The 16,683-nt window shown below is 37.2% G+C and overlaps 1 protein-coding gene and 1 long non-coding RNA gene across 9 annotated transcripts in view; one reads left to right on the top strand and one right to left on the bottom strand.

Moving 5' to 3' along the window:
- Window positions 1-10,138, bottom strand: part of LOC147764021 (uncharacterized) — a 20,084-nt gene extending 9,946 nt beyond the window's left edge. For all 3 annotated transcript variants that reach the window (XR_015334619.1, XR_015334620.1, XR_015334614.1), the window contains exons 1-2: window positions 10,002-10,138; window positions 2,219-2,375 (exon numbers count right to left, since the gene is read on the bottom strand). This is a non-coding gene — a long non-coding RNA (uncharacterized LOC147764021). The remainder of the gene's footprint in view (window positions 1-2,218; window positions 2,376-10,001) is intronic.
- LOC106151275 (sodium-dependent proline transporter) lies at window positions 829-16,683 on the top strand. 6 transcript variants are annotated; one of them, XM_087013614.1, is made up of 14 exons: window positions 829-1,422; window positions 5,553-5,602; window positions 5,918-6,049; window positions 6,260-6,632; window positions 7,333-7,465; window positions 7,835-7,969; window positions 8,370-8,473; window positions 8,701-8,825; window positions 9,521-9,633; window positions 9,979-10,110; window positions 10,431-10,530; window positions 12,284-12,384; window positions 12,847-13,017; window positions 14,749-16,683. In XM_087013614.1, the coding sequence occupies exons 1-14, from the start codon at window positions 1,322-1,324 to the stop codon at window positions 14,905-14,907; spliced, it is 1,929 nt and encodes a 642-aa protein (XP_086869740.1). In that variant the 5' UTR covers window positions 829-1,321; the 3' UTR covers window positions 14,908-16,683. The 6 variants fall into 6 exon arrangements, 5 of the variants coding, with proteins under 5 accessions (XP_086869740.1, XP_013379913.3, XP_086869751.1 ...); XM_087013620.1 differs by having other exon boundaries at window positions 1,356-1,465; XM_013524459.3 differs by lacking the exon at window positions 5,553-5,602 and having other exon boundaries at window positions 831-1,422.

Here is a 16,683-nt window from a genome sequence, read left to right as displayed (position 1 = left end):
GATCCCCCCTCATGGGACCCTCAATACAACAACACCTTAAGCTCTCCTCATTAACAATGATTTCGATAGAATCAGAGAAAAGCAATCAAGATAAAATGTTTCAATATACTAATTTTATAAATATTGTAAATTCATTTAATATAATTTCAAATACTTTTTCGGCGATCTTAAACATAGTTATGAAAGAGAGAAAATGAAAAGTGACATTTTTTACTTTTAGGTTTAAGAAAAAAATTGCATGTTTCAATTGATATAATTCAATAACTAATATTGTACATGTATTATATGCACAATCTTAAATTTTCAATAGTCACTCAGAAAATCGTTTTAGTGGCCATCTGAAGCATCGTTTTCATCTTATCTTTTGTGAGTTTTCAACTATTGGCCAATAAAAGGTGCCGAAGAAAGAATCGGGAAGAGGGAGGGGGCAAATATATGTAGGTTTTATCAAATGCTAACAACGAAAGAAACAATCAAGAAAAATATTTAAAAGGGGGAACATATCTTATAACAATCACAGGAAATGGCGTTTATAAAGGTGTTTAAAAATCCGGTCGTGCTAACTCATGTTTTGTAATACGTGAATGGAAGATAGAACAAGCGTGAAGCTCAATGCACTAAAGCATCTCATTGGAGGGAACACTTCCTTTGGCAAAGCTAATTTTTTTTTGTTTTCTTACGTTAAATACACCGCATCCACTTAACTTCACCACTGGACATACCTATCACCTGCTGATGCACAAAATGTATTCTCAACACACGGTTAACTGTTAGTGAACAGTGCCTGTGACTTTTTGCCCGCCTCAAGACGAATGGAGCAGCTGATTGTGAGAGTCAAATCGTTTTCCAACGGCTCGCGCTAGAATGCGTACACGAAAAGTTCCAAGTAGGCCATGAAGTAGAAAAGTGACTTTTGGCATTCAGCCTGGAGATGATATTCTGAAGGTATGCACACGAGCCCGCACTCGTGTTGGAACGAATGAAAAGAAACCATTAAGGTCTTTTGGCTTGGACTTATAATCTTTTGCGAGTTAGACATATTATTGAAACTCGAAGTCTGATCGACATCTTGCCAGCTGTTAAAGTGATTTTTCTGCACAGCCACTGAGTCTAGACTCTAAATTTCGCCTGTTATTTCAAAAGGCCCGTCATTTGTCGGGTTTAGTTTGGACGGTGTAAATGCTTACTTCGTCTTTCGCAACTACACGTGTACTGCGGAATACCGAAAAATGGCCGTAGCGCAAGTGGCGACGGCCTCTGCCGATTTTGAAAACAAATCAACAACATCTTCCGATGCTGATTCTGTGCCGACGAGAGAGAAATGGTCAAGAAGGTTCGACTTCATAATGTCCGGCATAGGCTATGCTGTTGGAGTGGGCAATATTTGGAGATTCCCGTACCTGTGTATGCGGAATGGTGGAGGTTAGTCCCAATGTCATGTCCTAAAAATGTCCCTCGTCCAATGGTAAGCTGTGTATTGGAAATGTGTATTTTGTATTATTATTATTATTTTTTATTATTATTATTATATGTTAATTATGAATTACATTTTTTTTGAAAAATACTTGGAGTAACATCTGCTTTTGCTGTCATCACATCTTTATTGGTTTCTGCTCTTTCTCATTTATGTTGTTCACGGTTTGTTTAGTTGAATACAGAACTCTTTAGCAGTTTCATTTGTCCTACTTACTGAGCCTTCAAAGAAAAATAAGTATCTCGTATAAAATAGGAGAACACTAATATATGTAAATGTTTTGATTAATCTGTATAGATATATATAGCATTGTTTATTGATTACCACGTCTTGGCTTTAGAGTCTTACGTTTGGCTCGAATCACAAGTGATTTTGCGTTGTGTATCGTTTTCTGCTTCACCTGCTCTTATCACACTTCAAGAACATGTGTTTTGGTACCTTTACTTGGAAATTTGCCACTCCTCCATCTTTGTTTATTTTTCATTTTGCGCACATAGTTTACATGTTGGATACTAGTGAACGGCGGTGATGTTACTTATTTTTATTCGTTTCATTGTGAAATCCCTTCATTCACTTTCTGGAAGGTGTGTCAACAATGAAAGCAGGTGAAAATGGACTTTTTGAAAAAAAAGTTTAAGACGTCGCATGCCTCTAAAAATTTCAATTATTTGAAAATCTTCAGTGTTAATTAATATATAACATACCGCAAAGAAAATTTCAAATTTTCTTTGGCTCATTAATTACCTTTGAATGATATTTTGTATAAATCCACAGTCACTCGCACGCCGTGACTAAGTTTCGTACCAAAGCGCAGACATGTGACGTCTGTTCCCAGTTGCCAGTAAATCCAACAGTAACCTGCTGGGATGAATATGCCGGTTATCAAGGACGTGCATCTCACCTGAAATTAAATTCACGACATAAGAAATTAATCTCTATTAGATTCAAATTTGCATAACTATTACTACCATTTCAAATAAGCATTTTTAAATGTGTGTCTAAAGATCTTCAGTTGGCAGATTAGATGAAAATAGCTGACAAGGCAATCACCTGATCCACTGGTAAAGGGGTTAGGGAGATGCCATCCTCTGCTGCTATTTGGATCAATTTAATTCGTCCGTAGTTAAAAAGTCAAACCTATACTATATTATACTATATAGATGCTATGTGTGATTATCTCCGCTAAAGAGGTGCCCTTTCAGAGCCTTGATCTTCCGAAAAGATTTGCGATTAACCTATAAAATATGTTTCTCCGTGTTTTCACCTAAAGGTCATTCACTGGTATTACGCCCGCTACTAGATAATATTTGAAAGGATGACTGATTGATTGTAGTACGCGACAAACAATTGCTGATTACGTTACCCCTTAGAATATTTTTTTTTAGTCATTTCGCCCTTGCTAAACTACTATATCCGTTTGTAAGGGTTTGATTAAAAATGAATGAAAATGCCAAAAGTTCCCCGTTAAATTGGGTCTCTTATAAAAAATAACTGTAGTATTTTTTTTCAAAAAGGCTGCCATTGATGAGATTGATGAGACCTTGTATTCAAAGAAACATAAATGCTGATAACCACGCTTTCACATTTTGGGTACCTTAAATTGAAAACTAATTAACTGTAATTTGGATCTTCGTGATTAAATGTCTGGCATTATTGTCAGAATGCTGCAAATTTTCGCTGGATTCTAGGCGAAGAAAAACCTTTGGCTAAATGCCGCGGAAAGGTGAATACTTGTAGCAAAGGAACTAAATTTAGCAGAAATTTGCAGAAAAAAAGAGATTTTGCAAAAACGCTCTTGATCATTATAGGTATAAAGGCCTTGAAGCAATGTGCTTGGTTTCTGCTGGCACTTCAAATTATGAATGAAGGAATATATATTGTTATAACTGTTTTAATTGTGCACCGAATCGCTAGTCCCCATAACTATTAAGACAAGAACTTCCCTGCATAAAACGGGGACCTGCATTATGGACTATGTATATGAAATAAGCATACATATACGCATACACTGAAACAGATTTTGTTGTGTTGCTCAACCTGTATATTTATTTTTAAATTACTCTCAGTGCAAAACCCCCAGATTTATGGAAACATGAAGTAGGTCTTACATCATACTTACCAATTATCTTTCTAAAAATAAAAGATTTAATAATATGCATTTTTCTTCATGCATTTATTAAGTAAAAAAAGTATTAGTCTAGCTGCTGGTTTGGCGAAATGGCCAGAGAAGTATGCCCCTAGAAGTATGAAATGGTATTCAACAGAAAGAATATTTTCAAAATATTGCTTGACTGTTTGCTTCACCTTTTTCCTTTTTCAGCAGGATATCATCAAAATATATACATAAAATAAAGTTTGAGAGAAAGAAAGAGTACCGCTCACACCGGGTTTTCGTCTTCACTATGCGTCCACACCAACCAGAGAGATTAATAACGCTTAAAGAATCGTGGCAATAATAATATTGTTTCCGCTTTAAAAAGGCTTGGTTTAAGATATGCGCAAGGTTAAAGACGCGGCATATTTTTTGTTATGCAACACTCGGAGGCCAGCTTCTATTGCTCAAACATTGCAATAGTGTGTGTTGTCCAGAAAGATAAGCATTTCGTTTACAATAAGAAATTGCGAGAAGAATTAAACTCCGACTGAAATATTTTATATAAATATTTAAATATTTGAAAACGGTGAACATTTTTGCCGGTCTACCGGTCCTAACAAAAAGATATAACACATCTTAAACGTTTATATATGTATTGATTTGTTGATTTATTCTTTTATCTATTGATTTATTATTTCAATGGCCTTTATCATTAAAAAAGATGGTTTGTAGTCTACTCGCTGTCTTCTTGATCTAAAATAGCTTAATGAGATTCTATTAGATAGCTTTCGTTGCTTATGCTATAGCAGATGATGAGATATACACTGATTTTGGCTTTGTCTTTTCCGCCCAACTTTCAATAACTCTCATACTGCGTTGACTGCTTAATTGAGAGCATGTATTATAGACGTTAAGGAAGGAGTCGTGACTGGATTCAATGCGCAGACTCCAGCGTGTTTGAAAGCGGATGTTGAAACCAATGACTCGAATATACACAGAGCCACGTGAAAGATGCACGTTCATCGACACTCAAGGGTGCGCTGCGTGTTTTATTAGTCTCCATCAACAAAGACGATTTTTTAAACAGGATAATCAGGTCAACTATGTCTAAACAATCTGGAGGCGTGCGGTGACGGCGGAGGGACTTAAACGTGACGAAATGATAGGTCTCACAACACACAATTCCGAGGAAGACACTGAGGAAGAAGCAAAGGGGACTCTCTCTTACAAAGCTCCTGTCCTCCAGCGAGAGAAATGGAGCCGGAAATTAGACTTTTTCATGTCGGGGCTAGGTTATTCAGTAGGCGTAGGGAATCTGTGGCGTTTTCCATATCTTTGTATGAGGAATGGAGGAGGTTAGTTGAGGACAGGTTTCTACGTATTAGTGTACATAATTGCCGGCAAAAATTGGCTCTAAAACCTCACAAGGACGTGCGGTGGATGGGGATGTGTAGTACGCTTGTGCTTAAATTCAGGTTTACACCTGAGATGTGCCTTATTGCCATTTGATTACACTGTGGTAGTGCCAGTTTGTGTGCATTCCTCACCATAACACACACGAAACGTGGCTTGAGTTTTATATTGGTAGAGAATCAATAAATGCGCGTGGACTTTGAACCCTGCCGTTAGGAATATTGTTGTTTTCATTCATATGAAGTTGTGTTGTTTTACTTATTGAATATGTATGGACGTCATCAGACTGTATGCTTATACAAACCCGGCAGTGTTTATATACAACTGTGTGTTAATTTATTTCATTTGATATCAGGACTTGGCGTTATATTGAGATCGGCTTGACATATCAATGGATAACGTTGTGATGAATGAGTTCTGGATAACAATGGTCTGCATGTCTGTGGCTGGTAGAAGAGGGTGTGTGTGTGTGTGGAGGGGGGGGGGGGGGCTTTTCAGCCGGCTTTTGCTAAAGCTCTTTGTTTATATGTAAAATTCGACGCAGAATACCTTTGGTACATTTTACACTAGGTTACGAGACAACCCTAGGCAACTTCAACCGCCGGAGCTTAATCTGTTCAGTTAAGTCTACGCAAGGAAAATGTTTAAAAATATGTAAAATATCTGCAATGAAAAAAGTTATTTTTACAGGATAAACTTTGGCATTTTTTCAATATTTTGGTTTATTTTATATCATGACGTTCTGCTGCTATATTTAGGAAATTCATAAGAAAAGACCGAATTTTCAAGAATGGAAATTATTAATATGATAGGGAACCTTAAATTTAACTTGCTTCTTTTTGCAGGTGTATGTTTATGATTTATCTCATATTTTTCACTCTCCATGAAATCGGGTTCTCATTCCACGGCACTAAAACATGATTTTTATATTCCAGGAGCGTTTCTGATCCCTTACTTCTTCTTCTTGTTTACGTGTGCTATACCCCTGTACTTTATGGAACTCGCCATCGGTCAGTATTCGGCCAGTAGCCCCATGACCGCCTGGAGGATATGTCCGCTTTTCAAAGGTAACATTCAAACGTATTCAAGTGGTGTGTGATTGAAATAAATCTTTGTAGCTTATTTACTATATAAAAATATGCATTGATACAAGTACTGATCTTTTATTGTGTCATATGACTTCGTTTTGAAAACCATCTGTAACTCTGTAACACCGTTAATATATTTTTGAGGTAGGGTTATTTTTAGGGTAAAATTTGCATTCCTATTTATTTCAGGTCTGGGCTACGCTATGATCCTAGTGTCTGGAATCTTGTGTATCTATTACAATGTCATCCTGACCTGGGTACTATTTTACCTTGCCATGTCCTTCGGAACAGAGGTGCCTTGGGGTGGTTGTGGGAACTGGTGGAACACGGAATGCTGCCTGGCAGCGGGAGAGAGCCGCAACGCAACCCTTCTGGGCCCCTCTGGGACTAACTCAAACGGCAACATGTTGAACTATTTGCCATTTTTGCAAAGCAATACCACGTCCGGCCAAGGTTTGGTTATGGTCACGAATGTTACTGTAGATCTTGCCAGTAATATATCTTACATAGAAGACAGCATTTTCTGTAACAAGTCCACAAGTCCTACAGAGGAATATTGGCAGTAGGTTACAATCATTGCTCACAACTTTAAAAAAAGCAGTAACAGCTGTATTAGGTATACAGGCAACGGCCACAAAGAAACCCGCGGTTTTTACATGCACACAACATGGCCAAAATTTCCATTAAGTCACGCTCCTCTATTTACACATATATACAACTGTTTAAATGCTACGATTTTGGAACTTAAAAGGTCAAGGGCTTAGGGATTGAACCGGCCGGTATGTGCATGCATCCCACACAGATGGTGTAAACTATCAGTGAACCGCGTATGTTCTGTTGCTTATATGCGTGGCTCCTTGATTAGTTGTTAGAGGGGAACATACGATCGAGTTTTATTACCTTGATCTGTTCGTTTAAAATATGTGGACATAATACCCTGGTATTTCAACGTTTGAAATGATGTAATAATTGAAAATATACCAAATATAGGGAATTGTTCAAACGTGCAGTTGTTTTGATGGGTATTAGTGACAACTTTGATACGTTAATATGACCGTTGATAGGACCATTTTAGTAGGTAGGCCTAAAAGTAGAAATATAATAAAACCAATACCCGTATCTTTCATTGTCATCATGAAACACCCATTCCACTTTCATTAAGGAGTGGCGCAGGCCTTTTCTGATACACTTCTAGGTTTTCATTTATGAATACCGTGATAACAAAAAAACACCTGATGCACGGTTTTTTGCTTCCTTTTAAGGTCCGCCGTGCTGGGGATGTCCAGTGGTATTGATAATCTAGGCACTGTGAAATGGGAACTACTGATCTGCCTTATTTTGGCCTGGGCTCTCACCTTCGTTTGTTTATGCAAAGGAGTGAAATCGTCAGGACTGGTATGAAGTGTAACTTAAATCTTATTCTGCTTTTATAAAAACTGATAACACTGTTTTGATTTAATTAAAAATTTGGAACAGTTTTGCTTAAAAGTATGCTTAGTAATTGAAAATATATTTCTAAGTACTAAACCCATGGGTGAGTTTTCAGGATTATGCCCAATTTCAGAATTTCAGTTTTTGTTTTGATCGTTTTTTCTAATTTGGTCTAAAAGCAATGACAGAATGCAAGTTCGTTTTCGGTTTTTACAACTTTCACCCATGACTAAATCGTACTAGGTTTATACATTGATTAGCGCTGCTGTGCATTAATATCTTATGGGTGAAATCTGTTGGGAAACAAGTGTAAATTCCCCCTTTTTCTTTCAGATCGTGTACGTCACCGCCACCACGCCGTACATTTTCCTCACCATTCTCCTAATACGCGGAGCGACCCTCGAGGGATCTTTAGAAGGCGTGAAATATTACCTCACGCCGGATTTCTCAAAACTTGCCGAATTTAGAGTGAGCGTTATTAATATATCGAACACACAGATATGTTTTCCCCACGCCAATATCAGAGCTCATCCAAACATGATATAATTATTGACTAATTATTTATAAGGGCATGTTACATCCTATTTGCATGAGTGAATTGTGAATAAACGGTTTTTAAAGCAAAGTTTATCAAGACGCGGTGAGGCCCATCGTTCTCGTGCTCTCCCAAATCTGATTAACGCCTTATAACTTGCACATGAATACTACGATGTTAGTCTGAGATAATATCTAATTCATTGAGAAGCAAAGTATATTTTTATACTTATTTAGTTTTATACACCCTTAGGTGGATGCGATGCGTGAAATAATCTAAGTTATTGAGAAGCAAAGTATAATTTTATATTTATTTAATGTTATACATCCTCAGGTGTGGTGCGAAGCGTGTCTCCAGGTATTCTACTCACTAGGGCCTGCCTGGGGAGGACTGATCACTATGGCCAGCTATAACGAGTTCAACAATAATATCATGAGGTGTGGGTTCCTCTATTGTATGGCACTGTACGGTATATGAACTTAAAGATTTAATTAGAATTGAAAAGGACGAGTCGATAGGGTTACATTTTCGGCTCGGTTACCAATTAATTAACCTTGAATTTATCTAGAATTTCCCTGCACATATTGTGAAAGGTATGAAGACTGAGAAACTTTTTTATGAATAACTTGTAGTTCTATAATATTTGATACGTTTTATATTCTAGAGATTCGCTGTTAATCCCAATGATAAACTGTGGTACTAGTTTTTATGGAGGTTTCGTTATCTTCTCCGTCATGGGTTATATGTCGAAAGTGGCCGGTTTGAGAGTCGACGAAGTGGTCAAACAAGGTGCGTACGATCAGTCGCTTATAAACTATGCAATCAATATATATTATATCTATCGGGAGTGTTACTATTACTTGTGATTCCAAATGTACTGAAGAAAGCTCGGAACTGTTACAAGTATTTTGAATGCCATGTCTGAAACATTAACAGACAAATGCGAACTTGCTGTTTTTTCTCTTTTTTAAAAACTTAAAAAAAAAAAAAAAACGATTTTCGGTGTGGCACGGAGCTGACACCCTGTAGCCAAGAGATCACAGCTGGAAATTCACCTTTGTCTGTCTAGTCGATAAGTAGAGGTGACTTTCTTATGACCTCTGAAACTGCGGGGGTGGGTGCGGGCAACACACGCGATTCAAAGTGATGGGTTTTCAATTTGCTCCTCTTGTAGTATGTGGATAACAGACCTCGTCTATCAAACTGAAGCTACATGTTAGAATTCTCCTCCCCTGCTAATTTTTAACGAGTAAGGTTCAACCTGTCTATGTCAATGTATTAATGCTACGGCAATTCATAAAAAAACGATTGTACTTTAAGAGAAGCATAGCGTCGGGGCGTGATGTAAAGTTGGCTTTTGTACCATCATGTGGTAAAGCACTGCATGAAAACCCGCCCAACTAAAAGTACTCACAACCTAGGAGATTAAAAAATAGCTGCATGTTGTTTTGCAAATTAATCTTTTAGTGTTATAACTGTTTTAGGTCCTGGGCTTGCATTTGTTGTGTATCCTGAAGCCATTGCTCAACTGCCCATATCTCCACTGTGGGCTATACTATTCTTCTTGATGTTGCTCACATTGGGACTGGACAGCCAAGTAAGTCCTCCCCCCCCTATCTCTCTCTCTCTCTCTCTCTCTCTCTCTCTCTCAAATACGAAAAACCACACTCTACATCAATGATAAGAAGTAACGAAGAATGGAGAAAATTCTACATTCAATCTAGATCTCTTTCTTTTTTTTCTCAAAATACTAAATATCGCATTTTACTTTAACGATAGAAGTAAACTAAAAATACCGGGTACATAATATTCTGTATACAATTTTTTTATGGATTTGACTCATGTAGTAAAGTAGAAGTTTGTCATTAAGGGGGAATGTCATAAAAGCCATTATCATTTAGTCTTAACACTTGCCGTAATATAATATATTCCTGTTTTCTAGTTTGTCACCTTGGAAACGCTCACCAGTAGCTTCATAGACGAATTCCCCAGGATTCTACGAAAGCGACGCACTCTGTTCACCCTCGCTGTCTGTGTAGTGGAATTTCTTCTGGGACTAGCATGTATAACGAATGTGAGTCATTCTTCGTCCATGTGTTAACACGTTCCTGTCCTGTGAATTAAATATGTTTTTAAAACAAAAGCTTAAAAGTATTAACTCATTTTAATCGAGTTGGAGTTTTTCGATTACGTTAAACGCACGCCAAAGGAACTACAATGTATAATTTTGACAGTACAGTGTCTGGACTTTGATCGGCAAGACTAATTAACGATTGACTCATGTCTCTACAATGTTGATGAAACTTGTTTTCGAAACAGTATGTAGATTTTCTATTAATACACATACTTTAATTGATTTTGCTTTTCAAATTCAGTGCAAATTTTCCATTCCAGGGTGGTATATACGTGTTCCAATTCATGGACTGGTATTGTGCGGCAGTTGCGGTGGTGATCATAGCGCTACTGGAGTGCCTTATAGTAGCTTATGTTTATGGTAAGAACCTTCTATTTGGCTGGAATTTAGGCTTTCTGTTAAAATTAAGGACCTTATTTATTTATTTATTTATTTATTTATATTTTCAGTAAATGTAATTGTAAAGCGTAATTTGAGAGGGTCGCTGCATCATGATATCCGTATCTCATGTAACACACACACACACACACACACACACACACACACAGCTGCTTTATAACGCATTCAATCTTACAAAGAGAATAACACCGTTTTTAAGCGAGCGTCCCCGTTATTGAATAGTTTTTGGTTCCATGTACAGACACCAGTGGGAATAATATTTTTCTTATTTAGGACATTATATACATATCTGTTTCCTTTTTCATTTAGCATAAGCCCCTTGAAATGAAACGGGTAGTAAGGGGTGACTGTAATAGCCACCTTTTCCTTATCAAATTGTCTTAGAAAAACCTTAACTGCACTGTACATGCTATTAAACTGCATAGTTTGGACTCTCAAATTGAATTTTTGTTCAAGCACATTCTTTTTCATTAAATTTCCCTGATTGTCCAACATATCTCCAAGAACTTTTATTCCTTGTTTGTACCAGGAAGGGATAAACACCGAAGCGTTGTTAATCTTAATTTCAGTATTATACCAAAGAGGTATTGCGCCTGGGTCACTTGCCCATTCCCTTAATATTTGGACTTTCATAAAGTAAGCCCAAGCTATCAGAGTATCCTGCCAAAATTTGTTTTGGATACGTTCTGCTAACTTCCTGACATAATCATCACCAAAGTCGAGCAGGTTCTGGATTAACTTTTTTCCTAATATGGATTCTAATATATTAGTCCAAATCTGTTTCCTAGAAATTAGTCTTTTCAACCAAGAACATTTTAATGATGTAATAAAACATTTTATGTCAATCATTTTAAGGCCACCAGCGTTGTGATTTTGAGAGGCTACGTCCCTTTTAATTCTATCACATTTTGACCCCCATACAAAATTATAAAACTCAGTCTCAAGCGATTTAATAAATCCGTTGTTTGGGTTGGGTAGGGAGATAAATAGATGGGTAAGTTTGGAAATTAATAACGATTTTACAATCGTGGTTTTACCTATTGGGCTAAGGATGCGTTTTTTCCATTGTTTAATCTGACTTTGTACTTTTGTCATTTGCTTTTGATAATTCAGATCAATCATGTCACTTAACTCTACTGAAAAAGTTATGCCTAACAGCTCAAATATTTGTACCCCCCAATAAAGTTTCCATCTGGAATGATGGTACACATCTTTACTATATTTTTTGGAACCTATCCATATTACTTTAGTTTTTGAGGCATTGATGTGTAGTCCAGATAATTTTGCAAAGTATTCAAAGTAGTACAAACCGTTATAAGACCTTCAAACACATTCGTCTCACCTCCCGCATTTTACAGAGACATTTTCTTCGTCATTCGCAGTTTTTCTGATAGGAAAAAACAATAAATATTATCGTCTTTATGTAGTGCGGGGGATCTGACGGGTTATTAATTTACTCTTGTAACATAATACAGGTAAACTTATGAAGACAAATAAGTTGCACGGGGATAAAACGCACAGCGTTTGCAGGTTTGGGCTTGTTATGCATAGCTTTTCTTACAACCACAAGGCAATAGAAAAAATAGAAAAACAGGAAAAAAACGATTTGTAAAAATCAAAACATTTACCGCAACATCAGTCTTTCAACAGTTTCTTGTGAAAGTAGAAGTAGGATTATGATTAACATACAATCCCTGAATTGTTGCATCCTCAGGTGCTGACCGTTTGAGTGATGACGTTGCATCCATGGTGGGACGGAAACCGTTTATACTGTGGCGGATATGCTGGCGGTTCATTACACCCGGACTGCTAATGGTACGCAGGTGGGGGGGAGGAGAGAGGTGTTTTAGAAAGAATGATTTAATATCAACGTAATTTAAAAGATGGGGGTTCTATATGTGTCCGTTAATATGTTGAAGATATGTTGGCGGTTCATAATACATTTTTCAGGTCAACTTTTGTCAGTTTGACGTCGGTATGGAAGAGAGGGAGAGAATGACGGGTGCAGTAATTCAAAAACGCAAAAGGGTTGATACATGTATGCTGAATACGCGTCTTTAGTCAAAGGATGGGCCTAAGAGGTTGTAATAACGAGCAATCCGAGTTTTTGAAGTATGTGTAATACAGGGACTGATCAAGATAAATAAGAGGTGTGTGTGCCTCCATGCCTGTTCCTCGGAGCACGACGCATGTCTACGACATAATTAGGAAATGAAATTTGCTTATAAATTAATATACAACCTTTCTTTGCATTTAATTTGCTATCATGTTTTCTAGATGATTCTAGGATTCAGCCTATTCAGTTACAAGCCCCCTTCATACGGCGACTACAGGTTCCCTGACTGGATAGAGCCACTGGGTTGGTTTATTGCCACCATCCCCCTAATACCCATACCTGTGGTTATGGTGTGGAGGATCGCATTCGCAGCTCAGGGAAATATCTGGCAGGTAAACAGCTGTTTACAAGACCGTTCACTTCTTTAAATATTAATGTGTTTAAAAAAAAAGTTACCAAAGCGCAGACCTTCATCAGGGAATTGGCAATTACTGATAAGGATAACAGAACCAGCAATTGCTCAAAAGCATTAGAATATCCGGACCCAGTTGAAATTGCATTCTCTTCTCTACCTCTTCTTTTTCTCCTGAATAACTGCCAATCGCTTGAAATTTCAACCAAATTTGGTAAAAATAATTTTTTAGAAATCATTAATATCTTAAATTGAAGATATCTTGTCTCATAAATGGATTTACATGTACGCCGATGAAAACAACCAGTAACGGATCAGGGCATCCGTTACCTGCTATTAATGAATAAAATCACTATATCCTAAAACACCTGAAGTCGCTAAATGATTGGGATCTACATAATAAAAGGCAGCAGCTATGACTCAGGGGGAACTCCTGCCGAGAAAAGCCAGCTGGTAGTGCGGCTGGCTAAAATAACGGATGAATCACATATGAAGTGGGGAAAGCTAGGGAAATTAAATCATAGTGGAAGAATATGTCCATTCAGAGCAATGCATTTGTTAAAATATACAACTTGAGTGTGTGTTTTTTTAATTGAATACTCTTTAATTGAATAACCCTACATTGCCTTACAACGATGCACATTTATTGTCTAAACTAACGCATTCTCAACCAGGGCTCCGTAACTCGAAAGCATCGCGAATTGCGACCGAGCACAAGCGTCTCTATTCCATAACTCGGGATCCCCCCCCCTTCCCCCCCCCCCCCCTCATATAATAGCCTCGAAATAAAAGGTGATATCGCTATTCGCAATTCGCGATGCTTTTCGCTGTAAATAAATTCATTAATGCAAGGGTGATCCATAACCCCTTAACTAAAGAAACGATACCGTGTTCTGAATACGTGAATAGCATAAAAATCTTTACGAGTACTTATAGTTACCCACAGAGGAGGATAGCTACCAGGTCAAACAGAAATTGCCTAATTTATTTTAATGTGAATGAATAAAAAGCGAAGCCTTTTTCCTTGTACGGTGACCCATGATAGGCGCTGAATAATGCGAGTTATTATGAGTATTTTAATAATCTAAAAAAGTGGTAGATGCGGTTTTTTTAGTTGCCTGGTATTTACAAAACAATAAATGGGGTCATCTGTACATCATAAATCTTTTTATTCTGTGTTCAAATGCCCCACGCCTTTGTCAAAAAGGTCTGCTTGAGATTTTATAAACTTTGTCGATTATGAGAAAATAGTATTATTGGATTTATAAATAGTTAAATTGAAAAATATTTATGATGTTTAAATTTGTACTTTTTGAAAACCTGTTGACGGTTTCGTCTCTATTTCATCAAGACTTGCTCAAACTTGCTCTTAACAATAAGAATATTTATATTTTAAGTTATGCTTTTTACCCGTGTTGAAAAAAAAAGAAACATAACAGATTTTAAGGAAACTAAATGGGATTTAACTGTTCAGTATGCCATTTTAAGGAAAAAGGAGGCCCATAGACGTGTAACGGGTATGCGGCTCAATAGAGTGTTGGTTACTACAGTTGTAATAGCTGGTAGTAAAAACGGAAAAAATCTCATTTCAAACAAGCGTCTTTTCAGTTTTTTGTTTTATGTGCCACCTTCTTGGCACATACCATTCTTAAGTTCTATAACTTTAAGTTAAGATTGAAATGCACTTAAGCTTTATTATATTCTATTGCAGCGTATCAAATTTCTGCTAAAACCATCAGCGGACTGGGGACCATCGCCCTCAGAGAAACCGGCGTCAAGAAAGATAGAAACCAATGGTGTAACAGTGGCCTATGACTTGGCAAACGGTGACACCCCAAAAGATATGCAGGAAGAAAATCATCAAGTGTAAAACTTTTCATCGCCAGCTATCGGCGAGAAAACTGCCAGCAATACATGTCAGCATTTAGAGCACAAATTGAAGTGAAACACTGCAGCGTTTGGATTGAGGTTAACGTCCTCTGTGCGAATTGTTTGAGGCGAAGTTGCGGAAACTGTTTATATTTCCCTCAAACCTCAAGAACGAGCAAGAAGAAAGTGGCAAACTCGTGACGTCACCTACCAATGATGTAATTATGACGTCTGCCACGTCTTACAATATAAATTAAAATGATTGTCTATGCACATTTCTCTAGCGACGGCAAATGTCTAATTTCCCCCACAAATTGTAATTATCAGCCTTCTCATCATATCAACACCCTGTTTATATCGGCAAAACGCTGCACTGCGCAGGCTTCATTTGTATCGAGAACACGCGTAGGGAGGAGTGTAGCGTCTAACCTCCACATACAGGGTGCAAATCTAAACTCTTTTTAACTCATTGGTGTTACCCATTAAAACCGTTCACATTGTCACCAAAATGTTAAGAATGACATGTCTTGTTATCATTCCTTTTCAGGGAAAAATTATACATATACTTGTGTTGTTGATATGTGAGGATGTTAAAATATCTGGTATACCGTACCATATACACTGTTGGTTATTATGATACCAAGAACAGAGATGTTCAGTGTTATTGCGATATTCTGAATGGTTTTTAAAGAACTCATTAACACAAACATCTTATGGCGTCAATCGGAGTTGATACACGGGTAAAATATATAAACTATATATAAGTTGAGACATAAGATAATGAAGACTTTTTCTTATCGGGCATGACGAATTTAGTTAGCTTTTATGAACAGCTGCTTCCATGTTGAGAAAAATTTGACCATTCAACAAATGCAGATTGAAGCTTGGCCTACTTATGTAAACTCGCCTGTGCTTTGCCTGTACCTGTGAAAAATGTATCGGTGAAGTTGATGTTGTGTGAATGCGCTTCGAAACGATTGATCTACATTGGCATCCTAAAGCCATAAGGTCCTGCCGACAAAACCCCCGTACCGATAGATTTCTATACCGCAAATCACGTCATGGGGAAATACCCACCCCGACGGATTCTTGACCGAATGCTACGTTGTTTTAAAGAGATCATATAAAATGATTTTGTCGTTATTGAATAAGGTGAATTATATTTCATTTGGCGTCGTGTCGTCAACTGATGAAGCGTGTTATTCCGTCATTTGGATTCTTTTAAGCGTTAAAAAGGTAGTGACCTATCGGCACTGAGTTCTCTCTTTGCGGGTCTTGTATCGGGGCAAGAATCAACCTGCGTGTAACCGTAGCTATACCTTGTGGCAGGAAATGCTGTACAAGAACTGACCTTCTTGTCTGGTTATAATAGCAATAATGATTTTTTTTTAAACATATTAGCCAAAAGTTTGATGTTGTACAGGTAAATGAATTCGATTGAAATTATAAAGTAAAATATTTACATGCAGTGAAGGGTTTACATTTAAGATCAAATTAATTTCAAAATAAAAAACAAAGCCCTAAAGTTTTTGTTAGAGAAAATGGTATAATGTGTTTCGGAAACGTTCAGTCTAAAGTTTTGAAATATTGAAGTTGAATTGGTTATGTCTTAGCTTGCTGTATTATCTGGAGGTTAAGAGGTAAGAAATGTAATACTACATAACATGGTCTATTTATTAAGTATGCGTGTCCTGCATTGAAGAGGTTTGTCACTTCGGCAACATATCTTATTGTCATGCTGTCCCAGTTAATAAAATATAGCTGCCGCAATTCACAA

This window comes from Lingula anatina, chromosome 1 (assembly GCF_051362555.1).
Source record: "Lingula anatina isolate TDL-2025a chromosome 1, LinAna3.0, whole genome shotgun sequence".
Taxonomy (NCBI): Eukaryota; Metazoa; Brachiopoda; class Lingulata; order Lingulida; family Lingulidae; genus Lingula; species Lingula anatina.
Note: the sequence above shows the minus strand (reverse complement) of the source record. Positions and strands in the feature narration are given on the sequence as shown.